This window comes from Petaurus breviceps, unplaced genomic scaffold (genome assembly GCF_028583685.1).
Source record: "Petaurus breviceps papuanus isolate PSGF00001 unplaced genomic scaffold, PetGlider_PUasm1.0 90845, whole genome shotgun sequence".
In the NCBI taxonomy this organism is placed as follows: domain Eukaryota; kingdom Metazoa; phylum Chordata; class Mammalia; order Diprotodontia; family Petauridae; genus Petaurus; species Petaurus breviceps.
The window spans coordinates 13,556,327-13,578,273 of NW_027187359.1; the positions used below are offsets into that span (position 1 = coordinate 13,556,327).

At 41.3% G+C, this 21,947-nt stretch overlaps 1 protein-coding gene across 1 annotated transcript in view; it reads left to right on the forward strand.

The window, feature by feature from the left end:
• Positions 1-21,947, forward strand: part of EHD3 (EH domain containing 3) — a 32,797-nt gene that overhangs the window by 4,894 nt on the left and 5,956 nt on the right. The window contains exon 2 of the mRNA XM_069072143.1: positions 13,430-13,606. Coding sequence (XP_068928244.1) covers positions 13,430-13,606 — 177 coding nt within the window. The remainder of the gene's footprint in view (positions 1-13,429; positions 13,607-21,947) is intronic.

Here is a 21,947-nt window from a genome sequence, read left to right on the forward strand (position 1 = left end):
CTGTGTCTATGTGTGTGTTTCTGTCCCTGAGAAAGGCACTTAACTTCTGCATCACTTTCCTCAACTGTAAAATGGGGATGATAATAGCACTTATCTCAAAGAATTGGTGTGACGATCAGTTGAGTTAGTGTTTGTAAAGGGTTTAGCATCAACCTACCTTGAAGGATTGTTGTGAGGATCAAATGAGATAATATTTGTAAAGGGTTTAACGGTGTTTGGCACATAGTAGGTACCATATAACAGTGTTTGGCACATAGTAGGTACCATATGAATGCTTATTCCCTTCCCTCCCTCAAATGAGATAATATTTGGAAAGTGCTGAGAACAATGTCTGGCATATAGTAGTTGCTTAATAAATAATTGTTCTTGATTCTTCCCCTATACTAGTCCAGTAATCTCTATGGCTGGGTTTCCAAGTTTTAGTCCAAGGAGCTACTGAATAAATACATTTATGAATTAAGGATAAGAACATCAGTCTGAATATGGTACCAGTTGTCTCTGAAGGTGCTCATAACTCCTAACTTTTGGGACAGGTCTAGCTCAGAATTAGAGATACCAGATCATGTGGGAATAAAAAAAATGCTCATGATTCATGAAGCCCATTGGAATTGTGGTGAACATCAACTTGGTCCATGGGAAAGTCACTTTAATAATAACTATAGCTCACATTTTTAAGGCATTTTAAGGTTTACATAACACTGTCAATGTTGTATCATTTGAACCTTTCAAAAACTATGTAAAGTTGGTGCTATTGTTATTATTTCCATTTTGCAGGTGAATAAACTGAGGCCTCACGACTAGTATATGTCTGAAGCTGGATTTGTTTCGAAGTCCAGCACTCTATCCACTATACCATACTGCCTTTCTCATCCATTTAATTTCTTACTGTAAAGTGGAGATATAATAATATCTGTAGGACCTATCTCATAGGGTTACTGGCTCCAATGAGATAATGCATATAAAGAGTTCTGTGGATCTTAAAGTATTGTATAAATGAATTATTATTATTATTAATTACTATTGCCAACATTAGGCTCAGAGGAGTATGACTGTTCTAGAAGAAGTATGACAAGAAAGGGTGCTTGGGTAATAGGAGCAGACCAGCTCTTGCCCTTTGAGGTTTGTGGAATGCAGTGTTTGTTTTCTCCCAACTGTGTTTCAGAGCAGTCTGAGTCCGTGCCCAAGGGGAAGGGGCAGGAAGACAACTGGGTTTCTGGTCCAGCAGCTTCTCTATGACCTTTCACCTTAAGGTCAGGCTTACACCCTCATTTAAAGTGCCAGTTCCTGAGAGATGTCTGGAGGGGTGAGAAGCCAATGAAACTCAAGGGCAGCATCTGAAAGAGACTAAGAGAATCAGAGAGAAGTGGTCTGAGTGCTTTTGTACTATGAAAAATTTCCACATTAAATATTCCCTCCTCCCCTAGCTAGCTGCCTGAGTCATCTCTGGCTATGGCACTGGATCTAGAGAAGATGGCCATCACAAATTCTTCTTGGTCCAAGGCAAGGGAAGGACAGAACAGAGACCCTTCTCCTCCCCACTTTCAAAGTTAGGCTAAATTCTCATTTTTAACACTAGTGGGATTAAAAATTAAACTCTAATACGGCAGTTATTAGCCTGGTGTCTATGAGGCTGGTTTTTTAAAAATTTTATAACTATTGCAATATAATTTGTTTTCTTTGTTTTCTTATGTATTTTATGTTATGCATTTAAAAACATTCTTTGAAGAAAGTTCCATAAGCTTCACCATGCTGCCAATGGAAATCCATTACGCAAAAGTGGTTCAAGACCCCTTCTCTTATGTAGGTACTGGCCTTCTGTGGAGAGAGCTGCAGTATACATCAGAGATGCTGCCAGCCCAGTGGTGTCTGTGGCCTGGGGAGGCAATACAAGACTTTACTGTGTCATTGTTCAGAGCGTCTCACCCCTGCCAAAACTTCCTTCTCCTGGGGAAGCTAGTGGCCCAGGAACCCAGCTGTCTTCCTGTTCTTTCCCCTATCTCAGCATCTCCTGTTACACAGGATTTCTCTCAGTCAGGTGCTTAGCCTGGTACCAGAATGCCCAGCCAACCTGGGAGGAAGCCTGTATCTAGGCACCGAGGACTTGCCTCTTCTTCCCCTATTCCCTTGTTCAGTGGCTTGCTCTCTAAGTGTCTGCCTGTAATCATATGCTTTTGCCACTAGGTCTATTGCCTGCCTGAGGAAGTACATGCAGATAAGAACATTCTTCTAATAATTAATTAACAAGCTGTGGTCTCTGCCTGAAATAACTTCCCTGGCCCAAAGCCCAGCCACCCAAGTAATAAAATAAACAACAAATTGGCCCAGCCTCTGTTCTCTGCTAGTGCAGCCTGCCGCTAGTATACTAGTTCAGAATCACTCATACACCAGCAGTCTCTAAGCCTTTCTTCTCCAGATACTCAGCCATGAGTCCTTATCTCTTGGGGTTTCTGCCTATCCCCAGATTGTCCTGCATTATTTTCTCCTTGGTTCCTGTTTGCCTTGGAGGTGGATGTTGCTGAGGGCCATTTCTTAGGAGATGAGCATACGCTTACAGTACCCGTGTAGATACCCACAGGGCAGCATTGCTAGACTTCAGGGCCCTGAGACGTTGGGTGTGGGGGACCAGATTGGCAAGTGCTCAATGTCACAAGTTAGGCTGCCAGTGCTGCCCCAGGTTGAGATCAGTTCCAAATCCCGTATGTCATATGTTCCATCTGTACCACTATCCTTGCCATTGGGCATTAAGAAGCTGATGGAGTTTATTTATTTTTAAATAATGTACCCACATAGCTATTAGAGAAAAGTAGCTATGCAGGCTTCTCTCCATCTTCCTCTATTAATTCTTCATGATATTCTTTGTATCATTCTCAGTGATGACTCATCATTGGAGTATAACACAATTTTCTACTACTATGCCCACTTTGTTCCCCCTTTCCCTCCACATTATTTCACCGGAAAAGCTGTTTCTCTAATGAACTATAAGAAGGGACAAAGGTGAAAAAAATTTGGGTTGGACCCAAGAATATCCTTACAGATCCCTTCTGAGCTGTCTTTCTTCCCTTAGGCTTTCAGACCCCATGTACCTTCTCCCCCTGACTTGGTGTGACTTCTTTTCTAGGTCCCAGGCCTGCCAAAGCTGCAGAGTGGGGCTTGGATGTTGGTTCATGGACAGTCATCCTGTACACTCTCCTCAACCTCTTGGGTCCTGCCTAGAATACAAAGAAGCACAAGTCCTTAGAGCAGGGGCATTAATCAATGATGGCTTCTTTTTGGTTACTAGTTCAGACTTAGCATGGGAATTCTGTCCTGAGAACTAGTGCCCTGAGGACTCTCAGGGAATGGAAGTATGAAAAGCATTCAATCCATTGACAGTAAAGCAAGGATGAGCTACTTGGTTCTTGGACATGTAGCTGGACTATTTTGTATTGTTGTGACTCCACTGGGAAAGGCCCCACTACAGGTTTGTGTCAAGGTGGGAGAATTTATTTCATCCATAATACAGCTGAGAAATAGCATGGTTTAGTGCAATAAGCACTAGAGAGTACTGTTCTCTACTATTGGTAAAGAGTCAAGAAAGACCTGGGTTCTAGTCCTGCTTCTACATTTTATTGTCTGTGTGACTGAGGATAAATTTCACTGTTCCAACCCTCTGTGTGTGTGTGTGTGCGCGCATGCAAACATTTACCTTAAATATGTATATATTTATCTATATACCAATATCCTTGCCACTGAGCAATGGGAATCTGATGGAGTTTATTTCTTCTTAAAATAATGTACCCGCATAGTTGTTAGAGAAAAGTAGCTATGCAGGCATTTCTCCATCTTCCTATATTCTTCATGATATTCTTTGTGTATATAGCTTAAAATATATAAATTAAATTATGTATATATGTGTATATATATGTATGCATGTATATATAGCTTAAATATATGGGTATGTATTTGTGCTTTGCAAAGCTTCTGTTATTATGGCTATTAATACTTCTTCCCCTGCCAAGGTCCTGTCCCCCAGAAATGATGAAGGGAGACTTGTAGTTCTGGGGAAATGGTATGGAGTTCACAGAGTTAGAAGAGGAGAAGGGGATTGAGTGCTGGCCTGTGTTTGAAAAGCACAGTAGTCACCTGTTTGCCAGAATTGCCCAGCACACCTCATTTAATTGCATAGGGTATTGTTCCCATTTTATAAATGGGAGAAAATAAATTATTTTTCCAGGTTTTACAAGAGGTGAATGGTGGAGCCAGACCTCTTAGCAAATGTGCTGTATTGATTAGGTCAGCTTGCTATCCGCTGAATTTTAGTGGCTATGATGGGGTGCTCAGGCCCCAGTCCTAAGATCATGTCTCTGGAAGCCTCCCAGTTTCTCAGTAGGCTCCTGTTCTGTGAGAGAAAATTTTTTCTTGTCGCAGAACACATTCTCTTATCAGAACAGACAGAGGGGTGCCTGGCCCAAGAATTTTTGTCCCTGGCTGACCCAAGGACTCTCGCTCCTGCCAGATCCCCAAGGTCCATGCTTCTGACAATTCCTTCAATGTCTGGTATACTCCTTATACATTCCCATCCATAGCTTCCAAAGACACATAGACCCCTAGATTTTTCCTAATTAGTATCCCTGGTATTCCTTTCCCATGCTTCTTTTAAGCCCCAGCACCATTCTTAGTCTCTCTCAGGTTTCATAAGCACCCTTGCCTGCTTTAGCTAAAGCATTACAATAAACTTTTTGCCACTTGACTAAGAGGTTTGAATGTGCGAATTCATTGTAAGTAACTCTGCCTTGTCATTCTTGGAGTCCCAGCACCCCCAAACCTCTATATTGAGAAATTGGGAGGCTTCCAGAGACATGATCTTAGGGCTGGGGCCCAAGTGTCCCATCAACAGTGTGGTATAACGTGGGGAGATTATTGGTTCTAGAGTCAGGAAATGAGTGCAAATACAGCCTTTGATTATTACTGTCTGTGGAACCTTGGGAAAATTACTTTACCACCATTTTCCTTGTATCTAAAATGAAGAGGCCAAGCTTGGTGGTGCATACTTGTAATCTCCTGCTACTGGGGAGACCGAGGCTGATAGATCTCTTGAGCTTGGGAGTTCTGAGCTATAGGAGAGCAAAAGTGAATTGGATGTCCATGCTAAGTCTGGCATCAGGATGGTAAGTTCCTTGTAATGTAGGACCACCAAGCTGCCTAAGGAGGGGTGAACCAGTCCAGGTCAGAAATGTGGTTCCAGCCTAGGTGAGCTATGGAGACCCAGGCTCCAGAACCCAAAAAAATAAAATAAATAAAAATCATGGATTGCATTAGATGGCTTCAGAGGCCCCTTCCAGACCTAGTTCTGTGGTCTTCTGACCACTGATTGCCTGTTCTACTTCTTGGGCCTTGGACCCCTGGGAATCAAGTTGACTCCAGGGTTTGGCCTGTTGGGAGTTTGGGGGATAGACAGAGATGGCCGTCTTCTACTTGGATGGACCTACCCAACTACAAATCCACTCTTCTTTTCTTTACATGTCTGTGGGAATGTTTTTGTCCCCCAACAGAGGCGATTTTTATCTTTTCCCATAAAGATGCAGTGTGTCAAGCTTCTCAGTAGGTTTTCCTTTTGTGCGTTTGGCTCTAGGCACAGTAGGACCTTTGTTCTAGGCTTGCAAGGTCTACCAGCTGCCCTGTGCCTTCCCCTAGCCTGGCCTTGTCTACTCTGCTCCAGCGTGGTGCCCCCAGGACCTGTTAACAGGGACTCCACTGGGATCTTCAGTTTCCTCAGATTTCAGTGCTCCCAGGATTTAGTTTTCACTTGTGCCCAGCAAGGTGGGCTGACACAGAATACCAGGTGACCCTTGTGTCTTATCCTCCAGTGTTCCTTGATGTTTGGTCTATCTAGATAGAAAACTGGGAAAATGCATTATTTGCTAATCAGCAGAATACATGGTCTGTCTATCAGGAACTACAATTGAGAAGTTGGTGTGAAGACAGAAACTTAATCACTGATGCTTGTCTTCCCTCAGTTTAGGGCCAAAAATTCTTGGGCTGGTGCAAAACTATGTTCTTCAGGGTTTGACTTCTCCCTCCCCTCCATCTTTAGCTACCACTGAACTGTTATTCTCAGACTAATTCACAGGATCACAGATTTAGAGTGAGAAGGGACCTTTAAGGTTATCCATTCCATTCCCTTATTTTATAGATGAGGAAACTGAGGACCAGACAGATGAAACCACTAATCCAGAATCACACTAGTAAATGTTTGAACCCAGGTCTGACTGTAACTCCAGTTCCCTACCTACCATACATCAAAATGCCTTTAATAGGACCTCCCTTCCTGCCCTCTCCTCCCAGGCATCACCAGATACTATGGTCCCCATTTTACAGATTTGAAAAACAACTGAGTCTTAGGCTATTTATATTCAGTACACAGATATTAAGGTTCTGAGGCAGGATTAGAACTCAGAACATAAACGTTTCTCACACACCCTTATCTAATTCTTGCTCAGTTCTTACTGCAATATCTTAATTTCTTTGTATTTGTTGAATGTGCTTTCTTTTTTTGCCCCAAAATGCCCCCATAGCCTAAAGGGGAACAGAACTTCCCAAAGGCCCCAATGTACTTCTTTGGGAAGTGAGGGGGGTAGGAGTGCAATTGAGATTCAGTGACTTGCCCAGGGTCACACATCTAGTACGTATCTGAAGCCGGATTTGAGCTGAGGTCCTCTTGACTCCAGAACTGGTGCTCTATCCACCTAGCTGCCCCTCCCCACAATTTACTTCTAAAATATAAGGTGGCCAGATTTGGTTGATAAAGGACCGGTTTTACCCTCCAGAAAAGTTTGGGTCCAAGCCCTTTCTCTGGTCCATACTGTCTATGTGGCTGCAGACTAGTCACTGCATCTTCTAGTTTTCTAGACAACCAAGACCACAGGTTACAGATGAGTTGAGGCTCTCCATGCAAAGGGGGAGTTTTCAGTTGTACGTGTGCACTCCCATAATGTACTTCAATGGGGATGATTTGTCTGGATGATTCCTGAGCTCCTAGAAACATTCTCTGGGTCTGGACAAACAAGCCAGTATCTCTCCTTTTAGCATTAGGCCTCCCTGTTCCATTGTTAAGGAGAGATGTGAAATGATGGGCCACAGATGCACGGAGATGGCACAGTTTATATGGCCCTGTTTTCTCCAAACTATGACCTAGCTCTCTCCAGACCTCCAGTCCCTTGACAGTATCCTTTAGGAATAACATTCCTCGTTTGGCATTTCTGCCCCCTTTGCATACAGAGTTCAGCCTGGTTCTTGTTTTCACCTGGGCTGCCATGTGGGCCCTACCCCACCCGCACCCACCATGGTGCCCTTCAGTGACTTCTTCACAGGTGACTGGAGCTCCTGGCTACAGGAGGGAGAGAGAGCTTTAGGGTGTAACTCCTAGGGAGTAGGTACAATGCCAGGGTAAATGTGATGCAAACCAGGGTCAACCCCTCCTCCCGATTACCCCACCCCACCCCGTGTGTGTGTGTGTGTGTGTGTGTGTGTGTATGTCTGTGTCTGCCTCTCTGTCTGTCTGTGTCTTTAAACTTTTCACTTGCTCTTCAGCAAATAGGACAGCAGAATAAATGTCAAGGCCTTGAGTCCTGCATACAGTGTTCAATGACTGAAAGGGGAGTCCACATATCAGTAGGTCAATAGAGTTCTACCGGGTCTGGAAGGCAGGGTAGTGCAGGAGCCACTTCTGACCCTGACTAGCCATGGAGATGTGAATAAGCCCCTGCCTCAGTTTCCTCAAGTACAAAAGGAAAACATTGTGGGTTTGTTCTGCCTTATCCTTCATGGCTGTGGTGAGAGTTCATTGAGAAAATGAATGTGATCACTGTGGATCGTATGGATGTCAGTGGCAATGGAGAAGATAAACTGGATTTATTCTGTATTATTACTTAGGACAGAACTTAGAATCAATGGGTCAGAGTTTAAGGAGGCAGGTAAAAGGAGAAATTACTATGTTTTTCTGATTTTATTTTTGAAAAGCTTACTGGGCTATAGGCTCACTGAAAACTGTCTTATTAGATCTCTAAACCATGTAGCTTCTCCCCTATAATTTATCTGTTTTCTCTGCACAATAGGTTTAATAAATACATGTTGAATGACTATTGAATAGTGAAAAGAAAAATCCTTGGAAGGTGTTTTTATTTTTGTGTTCAGGACCTTAGTGCTTGCCCTAATAGCAGTCCCATTACCAGAGGAAATCTTGGCTCCAAGCAGTGTTTGTTTGCTTAGGCTGGGATCCTAGGGAGATGATCCCAGCGGGGCTGTCCAAGGCATTGGAGGTACAGGCCAGGAGAGTTTGGATTTGTTCAGGACCAGTGTGTAGGCCTTGATTTTTCTTGGGATCAAGACTACCCATGCCTCTTCCTTGTGGAGACCTAGTTTCCCCAGGGACTTCCTCTTCTGTGTTTCTCATCTTTGGGGAAGGCAGCCCATGGCAACCCAACTGAAACTGCTGGGCAACCTTTATGCAAATAAATTTCTTTGACCTTATAATACTCTGAGCCAGTGGAAACTCCAGAGTTGGTGCAGGTGTGAATCATCACTGTTCCCTAGTCATGTGTGGTTTATTTTACTGGGAAGAGGGGGACAAAGAAAGATCATTATTTCATGTTGTTTGCTGTCCTCAAATTCAGAAGGTGGGAGCTTTGTGGTCTATCCTGGAGAGCCCCTGGCACGAGAGTCTGGAAGTTTAGGTACTTCCAGCCCTGTGCCATGTGCTGCTCTCTGATCTGTGCGAATCACTTCATAGCTTGAGACCCCAGTTCTCTCTTCTGCAGAATGCAGGGGTCAAGGCTAGATCACCTCTGAAAGTCCATGACACTGCCACCATTCTGTGATTTTAAAGTCAAGTTCCTTCCTTCTTCTGGCCTCTCCTTTGTGTGTGAGAGACCAACCCTCCAGCTGCAGGCAAGATTCTGTACACAGCAGGAGAGCAGTTGAATTTCTCAGGCCTGACACATTTCAAGCTGCTAAAGGGCTAAGTCTTATATCTATCACATATAACAAATTTTGTTTTTAAATTTCCTGTCCCCACGAATTGCTTCTCTTTTTATATATCAGGGACAGTCCCTAAGACCGTTGTAGGTGGGGTTACCAGACAGCCAAAATTTGGTTACCATTTTATCACAAGAGCTTGCATGCTTCTCACTTGTGTGGCTGCTTTTTGTTTGTCTGGTTTTTTTTTTTTTTAACCCTAATTATAGGTGGAGGCCTTGTGTGTGAGAAACTCCTGAAACAAAGGGCCCAGGTGTACTTTGGAGATGACTCGCCCTTGATGGAACATGACTGAACAGTCACTAGTCCAGAAGATGTGGATAAATCCCCAAAGCCATTTAAAGGCTGGGTCCAGATTTTTCCTTTTTTTTTTCTTTAAAATTGTAAACCTAACAATCATTAGCAAATTCAAGCACTTCAATATGCAAAGAATAAAAAAGAGGAATGTATGAAAATTGTGAAATTCTATTACATAAGGTTTGTTTCTTAAGAAGTATCTAAATAAATATATATTGTGTATGTATATTCATATATATATACATACACATGTATAGTACATTTAAAAAGATAGCAGCAAAGTTGCTCTGTTGTCTGCAGTTCTGTTTTGTTGTTTTGTGTATTTTTTTTTAAGATATAGTTTTATTTATAGACTATTTTTTTTACCTTCTTGCCAGCTCTGTGACTCCACGGCATCAGTTTCTCAGTGAAGGCTGGCAAATGTCTATTAAGACTTCTTTGCTGCCAACTCCCTGGTGCAAGATGGTAGCAAAAAAACTTGCTTGTTTTTTTCCCTCTTTCTCCTTGCTTGCTTTTAGCTTCTTAACTCTTTCATTATCCTTCTCCCTTACCCATACTCCTTCTAAGGCCTACCTACACTGTAAATATATTTTTGGGGTTAAACATCTCATTTCTTTGAGTTACTTAAACTGGAAAGATGGGGGGACAGTTAGCACAGCATTAAGGGCCTTAGATATGATGGTCATGATCCTCTCAAATTTATATATATATAAATATATATGCACATATATATGTACATATATAATATTTTATTTTTCCCAATTACTTGTAAAAACAATTCTTAACATCCATTTTTTAAAATTTTGAGTTCCAAATTCTCTCCCTCCTTTCATCTTTCCCCTCCCTGAGATGGCAAACAATTTGATATAGGTTATACATATGCAATCATGCAAAACATATTTCCTACTTAGACCCTCAAAATAGTTGTTAGGGAAGCTCATGCCCACATAGACCAAACCTTCAAATGGCACTGACAACTTGGAAAAAGCTCTTTCTGTGAACACTTGGAGATAAGGGATTTGGGTTAGTGGCATAGTATTGATCAAAAGGAGCTGGAGGGAGAAGTGTCTTGGAATGAGCAATGCTTGTGTGGGGAGGGAAGAGGTAGAGTTTGGTGGAGTAGGAATGGGGCAAGGTAGTACAGATTTCATCAATACAGGATTTCTTTGCATGGAAAATGTCCACTGATGTGTGTCTGCAACTCACCTGTAACTTATAGTTTAAGAGAGTTGCCTGGGACCGTAAGGGGTTAAGGGGCTTCTCTAGGGTCAGGTACAGGTATTATGTATCAGAGTAGGACTTAAAACTCAGGTCTTCTGGCCTACAATGGTGGCGCACTGTCCACCATGACATACTGCCTCCCAGAGGCAGAAAACCAATCTTTTTAAAGTTGAAAACAGAGGCATTGAATAAAATAACATAGTAAGAAAAGAAGCAACTAAACATTTCCCCAGTCAGCCTTACAAAAATATATAGAACATCAGTGAAAAGAATTGACCCATTAGAATTCCCCCTTGGGGAAAAGCAACATACAAGCAACATGGATGGCCAGGGAGCACATATGAAGAGATAACCGCAGAGGAGAATATGTTATTAGTCTTTTAATAAATGCTCAAAAACTGATTTATTCTTTTCTTCACTTCAGATGCTGCAATAAACTATCCTGTGCCTTTATTTCGCTAATTCAAATAGCACACAAACTATTCCACCATCTTTTCTCTTTCCCTTCAAGCCCTGGCAAGTATAACTAATGTTATCAGCAAATATTTCCCTTGAAAATAGCCTGAGCTAAAGCAGCAAGGTCTCTATAGACATCATTTCTGTTTTTAAAGTATAATTATAGTTTATTTGTCATCCTTGTTGAGTAATGCTAGCTTATATTTATAGAGCACTTTGAGGTTTGCTAAGCATTTTGTAAGCATTATCTCATTAGAGCTTATAACAACCCTGTAAGGTGAGTGATATTATGACCCTCATTTTACCAATGAGGAAACTGAGGCCTAGAAAAGTTAAATGACTTGTCCAAGGCCACATAGCTAATATCAAAGGAAGGTTTTGAACTGAGCTTTTCTTGACTCCAAGTCCAGCACTCTAACTACTATAGTATCCTGTCTCTGTAATGTTTTCATATGCCTAGATATAACCCCTAGGAAAGTATGGCATGCTATATAGTACCTCGGACCCTCATAGCAACAGTATTGTCCCTAGGATAAGGATTCTTAATCCAGCGCCTGTGAACTTAAAAAAAATTGTTTCAGTATAATTGGTTTTGTAATCTTATATATTTTATCCATTTAAAACTTAGAAGAGGTCCATAGGCTTCACTAGACTGCCAGAGGAAGTCCATTATATACAAAAAGTTAAGAACCTTTGCTTTAAGATAAAATTCAAACTCTTCACCATGTTATTTAAAGCTCTTCAGAGTCTGGCTTCAACCCTCTTTTCTGCTTTGATTATAAATTACTCTCCCTCTCATATTCTGTACTCCAGCCAAACTTACTTACTTGTTAGTCTGTATAAAAGAGATTCCATCTTCTCACCTCCATGCCTATGCACAGGCTGTCCCTTATACCTGGAATGCCATTCTTCCTGACCTTTGCCTGTTAGAATATCTGGCTTCCTTCAGCCCAAATAGTACATTCTAAGGAAGTGTTTCTGTTCCCTCTGGTTGATAGTGTTCTCTCCTTCCTCAAATTAGCCTCTCTATTTTTCTTTTTATATGCTGTATTCCTCCTGTTTAATCTCCTTGGAAGCAGGTACCATTGTGCTTTATTTTTTTTTAACTCTATTGCCTGGAATATCGTAGGTGCTTAGTGAATGGATCTTAGATGGGTTTAGACTGAATAATGACCTACAAACAACTCCTTATGGGATTATTCTTGGCATTGTAGTATTAAAGAAATAACACTAGACTTGGTAGAAAAGATGTGGGTTCAGATTTTCCATTTTATTTACTAGCTGTGTGACCTTGGGCAAATCACTTATCTCTGAAATCCAGTTTCTTCATCTGTAAAATAGTGATCATGACCTGGATTGCAGATTGTTTTGATAATCCAACGGGAATTTAAAGGAGAACACTTTTTAAATTAGTCGGTCAACAAGCATTTACTAAGTGTCTACTACATTCCAGACACTGCGCTAAGCACTAGGCATAGAAAGAAAGGCAAAAGACAGTCCCTTCTCAGAAGGAGACATCATGCAAATAGCCATGAGCAAAGGAGATGTGCAGTGCGTTAACTGGAGATACCAAGAGAGGGAAGGCGCGAGATCAGGAGAGACTTCTTACAAGAGATGGCATTTTGAAGGAACCGAGGGAAGTTAGGAAGCAGAGATGAGAGGGGACTGAGTTCCATGCAATGGTGGACAGAAAATTAAAATATCTAGTCAGAGGATGGAGTGCCTTGTTCAAGAAACAGCAAAGAAGCCAATATCACTAGCTCACAAAGTAAGTAAAGGGGTAGGACACTAAGGAGTAAGAAGGCTGGAAATGCAGGAAGGGACCCCCTTAAATCTATCATTGGACACCTTCGGTATTCATGGACCACACTATAGTTAAGAATCCTTGGTTTAGAAGCATCATTCTGTTAGATGATGTCTAAAACATTAATATATAAGGGTAATATATTTATTAAAGTAACAAGTGGATTAAAAAAAAGTAGGAAGGGACTAGGTTATTAAAGGCTTTTAAAAACCAAATAGAAGATTTTATACTTGAAGAAGACTGATTAGGGTGGTGACATAATCAAACTTAGACTTTAGGAATGTCAGTTTGCCAACCGAATGAAGGGTAAACTAGAAAAGAGAAAAAGTTGAGGGTGGGTGGACCAAGAAGCAATAACCCACGTGTGAGGTGATCAAGTCCTGCTGGTTGGAGACAGGGTCAGAGGAGAGAATGAAGCATATATGAGAAATGTTGTGAAGATAGAAACAATAGAACTTGGCAGCTAATTGGATATGGATTGTGAGAGAGCTTGGAAGTCAAGGATGATATTTAGATTGTGAGCCAGGGTAGCTTGGGAGGATGACAGTACCCTTTGCACAGCACTTTAGAAATGTGTGGACCCCTATAATTGTTCCTTGTGCAGAATACAAAAATCAGGCTTCTTTTTCCTTTCGCCAGGTATTTACTGGAACAGGACTTCCCAGGCATGAGAATTGGACCTGAGCCCACCACTGATTCATTTATCGCAGTGATGCAGGGAGATGTGGAAGGAATTATCCCAGGAAATGCACTGGTGGTCGACCCAAAGAAACCCTTCAGGAAACTCAATGCTTTTGGGAATGCCTTCTTGAACAGGTTGGTGAGCTGGACCCTTTGATAGCTCCCTCTCCTTGGGGGCTGCAGCGGAAGAGGTAGAATGGAAACAGTAGCAGAGAAGAAAAGATGGAGTCAGCTTTTTCCTTAGACTTCCAGTCTTTATTGTACCCAGAGGACTTCCCCCCTCCCTCCTCTACTGTTGGTATCTTGGGTCATGCTGAGCTGAGCCAAGTCACTCTCCTTGTGGACAAACATGAATAGGCTTCTCGGAGTGGCAAACACCAGGCCCATTCACTGCTACCCAGGGTGGGGGCCAGGGCACCAAGCCAACCCGAATTCTCCTTGCCCTTCTTTCTCCCTTTTCCGGATGAGTGTGACCCAAACTGCCTCATCTGGTATATTTGTTTCCTGGCGGTTAATCTTCGCCTGCCTGGAATTTGGCTCAAAGTCATAGGATTATAGATTTAGAAATGGAAGGACCTTAGAGGTCATCTGCTCCAACATGTTCATTTTAAAGATGAGGAAATAAAAGTCCTAGAGATGTGAATGAAGTTACTCCTCCATGATCACTAAGCCAGTGAATAGTAGAAGTGGCATTTCAGTCAAGGGCCCCTGACTCAAAATCCAATGTTCTTTCCCTTGTATCAGCTGCCACCTGGGAGGGGTGTTAAATCCTAGGAAGCTGCTTAAGGAAACAAGTGATTTTCTAGGAATCATCTAGCTTGAAAGTGTCAGAGGCAGAATTCGAATGTAGGTCTTCTTGATTCCCAGCTATTGCTTAGTCCACTCTGCCTTGGGTGCCTCTATCTGTCAGCAAAAAACATTTTCATGATGAAGTTGCAAATGGGGAAAATGACAGGTTGGTAGGCTGGTAAAATTATGTGGTCCCATAAAACAGGTCACACACACACAAAATAGACCCAAGTGATTACAGACTGCCACCTAATAAGAACAGAAAATTAAAGTTGGAAGTATAAGAAATTTTAAAGATTATCTTGTCCATTATCCTTCTCCAGAGAGAGAGAAAGAACTGATGAACTCTAAGTGCAAATTGAAACATATTTTTTCAGTGTCAATTTTTCTTGCCTTTATTTTTTGCAACATGGCTAATATGAAAATATGTTTTTCATGACTTCACTTGTGTCATGGGTATCATATTACTTGCCTTCTCAATGGATAGAGGAGGGACAGGAGAGAGGGAGAGAATTGGTAACTGAAAATGAAATTTTTTTTAAAACTTAAAAATATATTATCTGTCCAATCCTATCATTTTGTAAAACATAAGTGGGAAGTGAAGCTTACATGGGAAGTGAAGGTTGCAATGGCTAATTAATGATGGCGCTGGTATTAGAACCCAAGTTTTGAGTTCATTTAGCTTGAAAATCAATTGAATAAACTACACGTGCTTAGCCTGAAGAGAGAGATTCAGTAGGGTCGTGGCAGCTGTATTCAAATATTTGTGGGCATGTAATTATAATAACGAAACTTGGCCCCTAAGATGAGTTGATGAAATGTGCTTCCCACCTTCCTTAGAGAGGTGAACAGGATGACTGTTAAAGGTGGCATGTACTTACTGTCAGACTTGATTGATTTGTTGATTATTTATACTGAAAGCTTTTATCCTTTTATATTTTATTCTCCTTTGCAAGAGATGGTTCTCTGGATAGGGAGTTAGCCATTGAGGGCCCCTCCAACTGTCAAATTTTATGATTCTGGTGCCACTGAGCCTGTGGTACCTCAGAAGCTTCTGAAAAGCTTATAGAGGTTCAGTATCATGTAATACTGTGTTCCTGCCATACATATTGCACCATAGGGAATGTGGAAGAAATAGAACAAACAGGCGGCTAGGTGGTATAGTGAATAGAGAGCACCAGCCCTGGAGTCAGGAGGACCTGAGTTCAAATCCAGCCTCAGACACTTAACACTTACTAGCTATGTGACCTTGGGCAAGTCACTTAACCCCAATTGCCCGTCCAAAAAGAAAAGAAAGAAATAGAAGAAACAATGCCTATCCTCAAAGAGCTTATAGTCCAACGAAGCAAATCAGTTTAGCCCAAGAATGAAGGTGAACAGTACAAGATAGAATGTAATAAAGTACAAAATTTCATGTAAGTGTTGCAGATGTTCAGAAAGGAGGGAGTTCAGTGAGGATCATCACAGGCGTGGAGAAACTCCAATGACGATCTGGATTTGGAGCAGTGGTAGACATTCTTGGTTGGAGGTGCCATACAGTGTCAGCAAAGGCACAGCAATAACCTTCTCTCTTCACCTCTACTCTCCAGTGTTTCCTCTTTTGGGTCCTTTGAGGAAGGTATCTCCCTCTTCACAGGCCTTTACTTGGAGAGCAGGGAAGAGGAGCCCAAATGTTGGAGTCCAGACATGGTCATTGTGGCCCTTCCATAGGCCCTTCATGACGTTAAGGCAACAAGGGGCATCAACTTGACTTAACTAGAATAGAGATTGCCTCTGAGAAATAAGATTGGGTACCCAGAGCTGAAACAGTTTATTTAAGGGCATTGGTAGCCAGGCAAGGGATTTTGGACTTGATGCAGTAGAAAAGAGTGACCCACTGAAGTTTTTTGACCCAGTGAGTGATGGGATAAAAGCTTTGTTTTCAGAAGATTAGTCTGACAGTGGGATTCTGGATGGATCATTAGAGAGTATCCTGTATCACACAGCATCTGGAAAAAAAGAAAGTGCTCAATAAATATTTATGGATTGAAGCAGAGATGTATAGGTAACATTTAAAAACCAACTCTACAAAAATGTACCCATGACATGCATTTTTAGGCTTAATCTATATTACAAACTTTTGTTCCATCACTTCTTAAATCTAGACAGTCAACAAAATGATAAACCAAGCCCTAATTTGTAGCATTTGTTGATTTCTGAGGTGTAAATGTTCTCACTGAAAATTAACAGATAACTGGTTTTGAGCTGGCTGTATCACATCCCTGGCCTAGTGTCTGGAGGGCTATCTAGGAAACAGTTACTCATTTAAGTGTGAAAGAGAAGGTCCTAAGTAGAATCACAGAATTTCAGAGCTCGAAGAGGGATCTCAAGAGACTGTCTAGTCCAAGCCAGACCTAAACAAGCCTCCCCTCTGCAGCGTAGTTGAAAAGTGCTGATCTAGCTTTTACTTAGTCTTCCAAGGACAAAGAGCTGACTACTTCACAAGTCAGTCCATTCGAGTTTTGCATATCCCTATTCATACAAGTTGGGGCAGCTAGGTGGTGCAGTGAATAGAGCACTGGGCTTGGAATCAGGGAGACTCATCTTCCTGAGTTCAAATTTGGCTGCAGACACTCACTAGCTGTGTGACCCTGGGCAAGTCACTTAACTCTGTTTGTCTCAGGTTCCTCATCTATAAAATGAGCCAGAGAAGGAAATGGCAAACCACTCCAATATTTTTGCCAAGAAAACCCCAAAGGGGATCATGAAGAGTCAGATACAACTGAAAAACAATTGAACACCAAGAATACGTGCAAGTTAAGCTTGATATAAGTTCTTTCTTACATCAAGCCTAATTTTCCACGCAAAGTAGAAGGATGACTTTGGGAAAGAAGAGGAAAGAATTGATCTGAAGCATTTTAAAGTAAAAATTGACAGGATTTGGTGAATGACAAGGTGAACTTTGGATACGACCTCAGTGAAGGTACAGTGATAAATTCAGTATATACTTTTAAAAATTGTATGTAATAGAGATCCATGGTACAATACTCTTTTTTTCTGTTCTTCATTTTATGGAAAAGTTCATGTAGTTGGTATTTAAATTCATAATAAAAAACTAAAATAAGTCAAAGATAATAGTGGTACCAGGTAGTGGTTCTCAAACTTTTTGGTCTCAGAACCTCTTTAGACAATTCTCTTAAAAAATAATGAGAATATTTGGGGGCGGCTAGTTGGCACAGTGATTAGAGCACTAGCCCTAGAGTCAGGAAGACATGAGTTCAAATGCGGCCTCAGACACTTAACACTTACTAGCCATGTGATCTTGGGCAAGTCACTTAACCCCAATTGCCCAGCCTTCCCCCCCCCCCCAAAAAAAAAAAAAAAGCAAAAAAAAAATGAGCACCTCAAAGAGCTTGGTTTATGTGGGCTATAAATATCAGTGTTTACCATTAATAAAAATTAAAATGGATTTTTAAAAAATATGTATTTTATTCATTCAAAATAACAATAATAAACATGGTAACATATATTATATATATATATATATATATTTTGCTTTTTGGAGGGCAATTTGGGGTTAAGTGACTTGCCCAAGGTCACAGGCTAGTTTTTGTGTTAAGTGTCTGAGGCCGGATTTGAACTCAGGTTCTCCTGACTCCAGGGCTGGTGCTCTATTCACTGTGCCACCTAGCCACCCCTATAATATTTTTAAGAATAATTTTTTCCTAAACAACAAAAAAAATGAGAATGGCATTGTTCTACATATTTTTTTGTGAATCTCTTTAATGTCTAGTTTAATAGAAAACAGCTGTATTCTCACATCTGCTTCTTCTTTTAATCTATTATGCTATATTGTTTTGGTTGAAGTAAAATCTGTCCTTACACATATGTGGTTGGAAGAGGGAGGATTGTTTTAATAGGTGAATGATATCATGGTATTATTAAGGAAATAGTCTTTACCTCAGGGAACACATGGATCTACTGACCATACTTTGGAATTGTTGGTATGGTGCACAGATTGCTAGGGTTGGAATCAGAGGATTTAGGTTGAAATCCTAGTTCTGCCACTAACTACGAGTTTGAAGCTCTCTGGCTTTCAGTTTCGTCATCAATAAAATGAGGGGGTTGAACTAGATGACCTCCAAGGTCCAGGGGTTTGCCAGCATGTTTAACATAATGTTTAACAGCTAACTTCTTGGAAAAAATATACATGATACCCTTTTAAGTTTAATCTGCAATATTAATGTTTTCTTTATCACTTAAGTTAAGCCCCAATTTGTATGTGGTCTTTGCCAGTTTCCGAGATGTGAATGCGCACATTGCAAATTGAACAGTTGGGGAGAGCTGGTACAAGCTGGCTCGAGCACACTGCGGAGGTCCCTTCCAGTCTTAGTCTTGTGATGTATGATGGTGCCATTGAGAAAGAGTTATAATGGGAAGCCAGTGATGGGGGAGGGGGAGGGGAGAGAAGTAAGGGGAAGATGATAAATTTGATTGTAAACATGCAAACTGTGAAATGATGGTGAGACATCCAATTGAAAATATGCAGTAGGAAGCCTGCTGGGAACTGATAAAGATGGGAAACCTTCCGGCATCAGGGGATCCTGTGGTCAAGAGGGCCCCTCAGCCCCAGCAATGTAAGGAGCCTCCAGGAGAGGGTGATGTGCTGTGCATTAGAGTAGTGGCCTTTATTCTCCCTCCATCCCTTTCCTCCGGGGAAGGAGTGTTTCAGTTTCTTCTTTCCCCAAGTCCTTGTTGCCCCTTGAGTGCTGCCTGTATATGAATGCCAGGTGAGAGCCTGGGACCCCCATCACTAAGGCAGTTCGCTGGGTTGTCCCAATTCCCTAAGGCTTGACAGGATGGAGCTGGATGTCCCTGCCATGACCCTTCACCCTTGTCAGCATCGTCATAGAAGGGCGCTGTGTTGTAGGAGGGCCCACTAGGATCACTAGCCTGTTTAAACAGGAACTCCTCTCAATTATCTGTTTGGTGGATGATCCATAACTAAAACCCATGCCAGTTTCCTTCCCTCCGCCACTGAGAAACACCGCCTCTGGGGATGGCAAGTGCCAAGTGACTGAAAACAGGTTGTAAAATGAGCATAAGGGAAACAATTTGAAAGGTAGAACTGCAGGCAAAATAAATCATCAAGTGTATCTGAAAGCCAGCTAGAAGTGATTTTTGCATTTTAAAAATATCTAGTAATCATTTGGACATATAGCATTAGTGCTCAATTAAGAGGATGGACCTAGAAAAAAATAATGGTCTTTATCTATTTAAAGATAGTAGCAGAAGCCACAAGAATGGAAATAGATGAATTGAGAGTTTAGTGGCTTACCCTAATCTAGAATTAAGCCCCCATAGAATTAATGCAGATGTCTCCTAACTGGCATGTATGTCACAGGATTCCCAGGAATTCTGAGATCATCATTTTTGAAGGGAGAGAAAGTGAGATTGAGAAGAGAGAAAGGATTCATCTGATGTGAGTGACAGAAATCTAACGAGATAGAGGACAGATGGTGAAGCATGCCTCCTGTCTCTTGGAGGAGAGGTGGTTGGTTATAGGTGCTAATGGGGCATACGTAGTCAGAAAGACCAGTGGGTGGGTTCATTGTTTTGCTTAACTGTATGCATTTGTTACAAGAGAAGATTCTGTAGAGTCTAGGAAGTGTCACTGGGAAATGAGTGATGCAAAAAAAAAAAGAAAAGATGTCAAAACATTTAAAAAGGAAGGAAAGGAATTTTAAAAAGGAGACAGTAAATATTACAGAAAATGAACCAATTAGGCTTCAGGGATACAGGATTCTGCTTCTGGATCTACTATCAGTGACCATAGGCAAGTCATTTGAGAGGTGAAAATTTATTTTTAAATATTTTCTTTATCACTTACGTAAGTTAAGCCCTGATGTGTAGTCTTTGCCAATTTCTGAGGTGTGAATGCTTACATTGAAAATTGAACAGTTGGGGAGAGCTGGTACAAGCTGGCTCGAGCACACTGCTGAGGTCCCTTGCAGTCTTAGTCTTGTGATGTATGATGATGCCATTGAGAAGGAGTTATAATGGGAAGTCATTATGGTTAAAAATTATTATTATAAATATTTATAATAAATTATTATAATAATAAACCATTATTATTTAGTGCTTAAAGGTTTGCAAACTGCTTTACATGTATTCTGTTACCTCTTTTGATCCTCACAATGACCCTACACTATATGTGAAATTATTATCCTTATTTTTCAGATAAGTAAACAGGGGTTCAGAGAGGTTTAAGTGATTTGTCCACTGTCACACAGTAAGTAGGTATCTGAGACAGAATTGGAACTCAGGTCTTGCTAATTCCAAGCCCTCTCTTATCATACTATCCAGAGTTAGGAACACCTGGGTTCAAACCAAAGGTATCCTGATAAATAATTAACAACTGGCTACCAAGGAGGAAAAAAAAGTGTTATGTACTTTTAAGTTTAATTTCCTTCACTTTATAAAGTCTAGACAATCAATAAAAAATGAATCTTAAATTATACATTTGCCAATTTCTAAGGTGTGAACACTCACACTGAAAATTTAACTATCAGCTCTACCCATTTGAGCTGGCCCCAGCTGGGTGACCAAGGCTGGTTACTTACCCTCTTAGAGTTTCCTCAGCTATACAATGAGAATAATAGCAACATAAGTGTCAGGGTTGGTGTAAGACTCCAGTGAGATAATATTTATTAAGCCCTTCACATACATCAAGGGAATGAAGGCCGGTTGTCATTCCTAATCTTTCTGTGCCTTCTCTATTTCCTCCTCTGTCTTAATGTTATTACAGCACTACAGGGAAGATGAAATGGCTTACCAAGCTGCAAAGCCCTGTACAAATAGAAGGATTATTATTCTAGAGTACTCCATGAATGCTTAATTAATTCGAAGGGTTTTATCACTTTGCAGAAGTGAGTAGCTGCTTGGCCATCAATCCATCATCACCAGCATTGAACTGGATATGCCAGAGAATTGAAACATTTCCCTATTCTCCCCTAGACTGTATCTGACATTTTTTTTTTGCCTCTTGTGAATGTTCAGAATGTTTGAGCCAGGCACCTCCCACCTCCCTCTTCCTGGGCCTCCTACATGCTTTCTGTCTGGGCTCAGGCTTCAAGTAGGCAAAAAAGGCCTTGCTCAGGCCCTAGGAGTCACTGTTGCCGACAAGCAGGCCTGTACTGGGTGGAACCTAGCAGTCATACTGGTTAACAGGACGGCATTTCCCTCAAAGGCATTGCAGGAATAGCCCAGTTTCTCTGATACGCCTACTTGAAAGATCCCGTTGAGATTTTTGCTCTGGGAGAATGTGTGGGTCCGACATTATAAAGACAAATCATTACCAAATTCCAGTTTACAGGAATTTCTCCCCACTCACCCTGCTACCTACTCTTATGTTTTAATAAGCTACATATCTTTTCAAGAGTAGTTGGGCTTGAAAATTACACATTCATCTTGAATTTAGATGGGGGAGGAGGGAATAAGTATTAAGTACCTGCTATGTCCCAGGCAATGAGCTGAGCCTTTACAAACATCTCATTTGAGCCTCACGGCAGCCCTAGGAGGTAAATACTGTTATTATCCCGATGTTATAGCTGAAGATACTGAGGTAGACAGAGGTTGATTGGCTTTTCCTGGGTCACATAGCTAATAAGTGTCTGAAGCCAGATTTGAACTCGGGTCTTCCTGACTC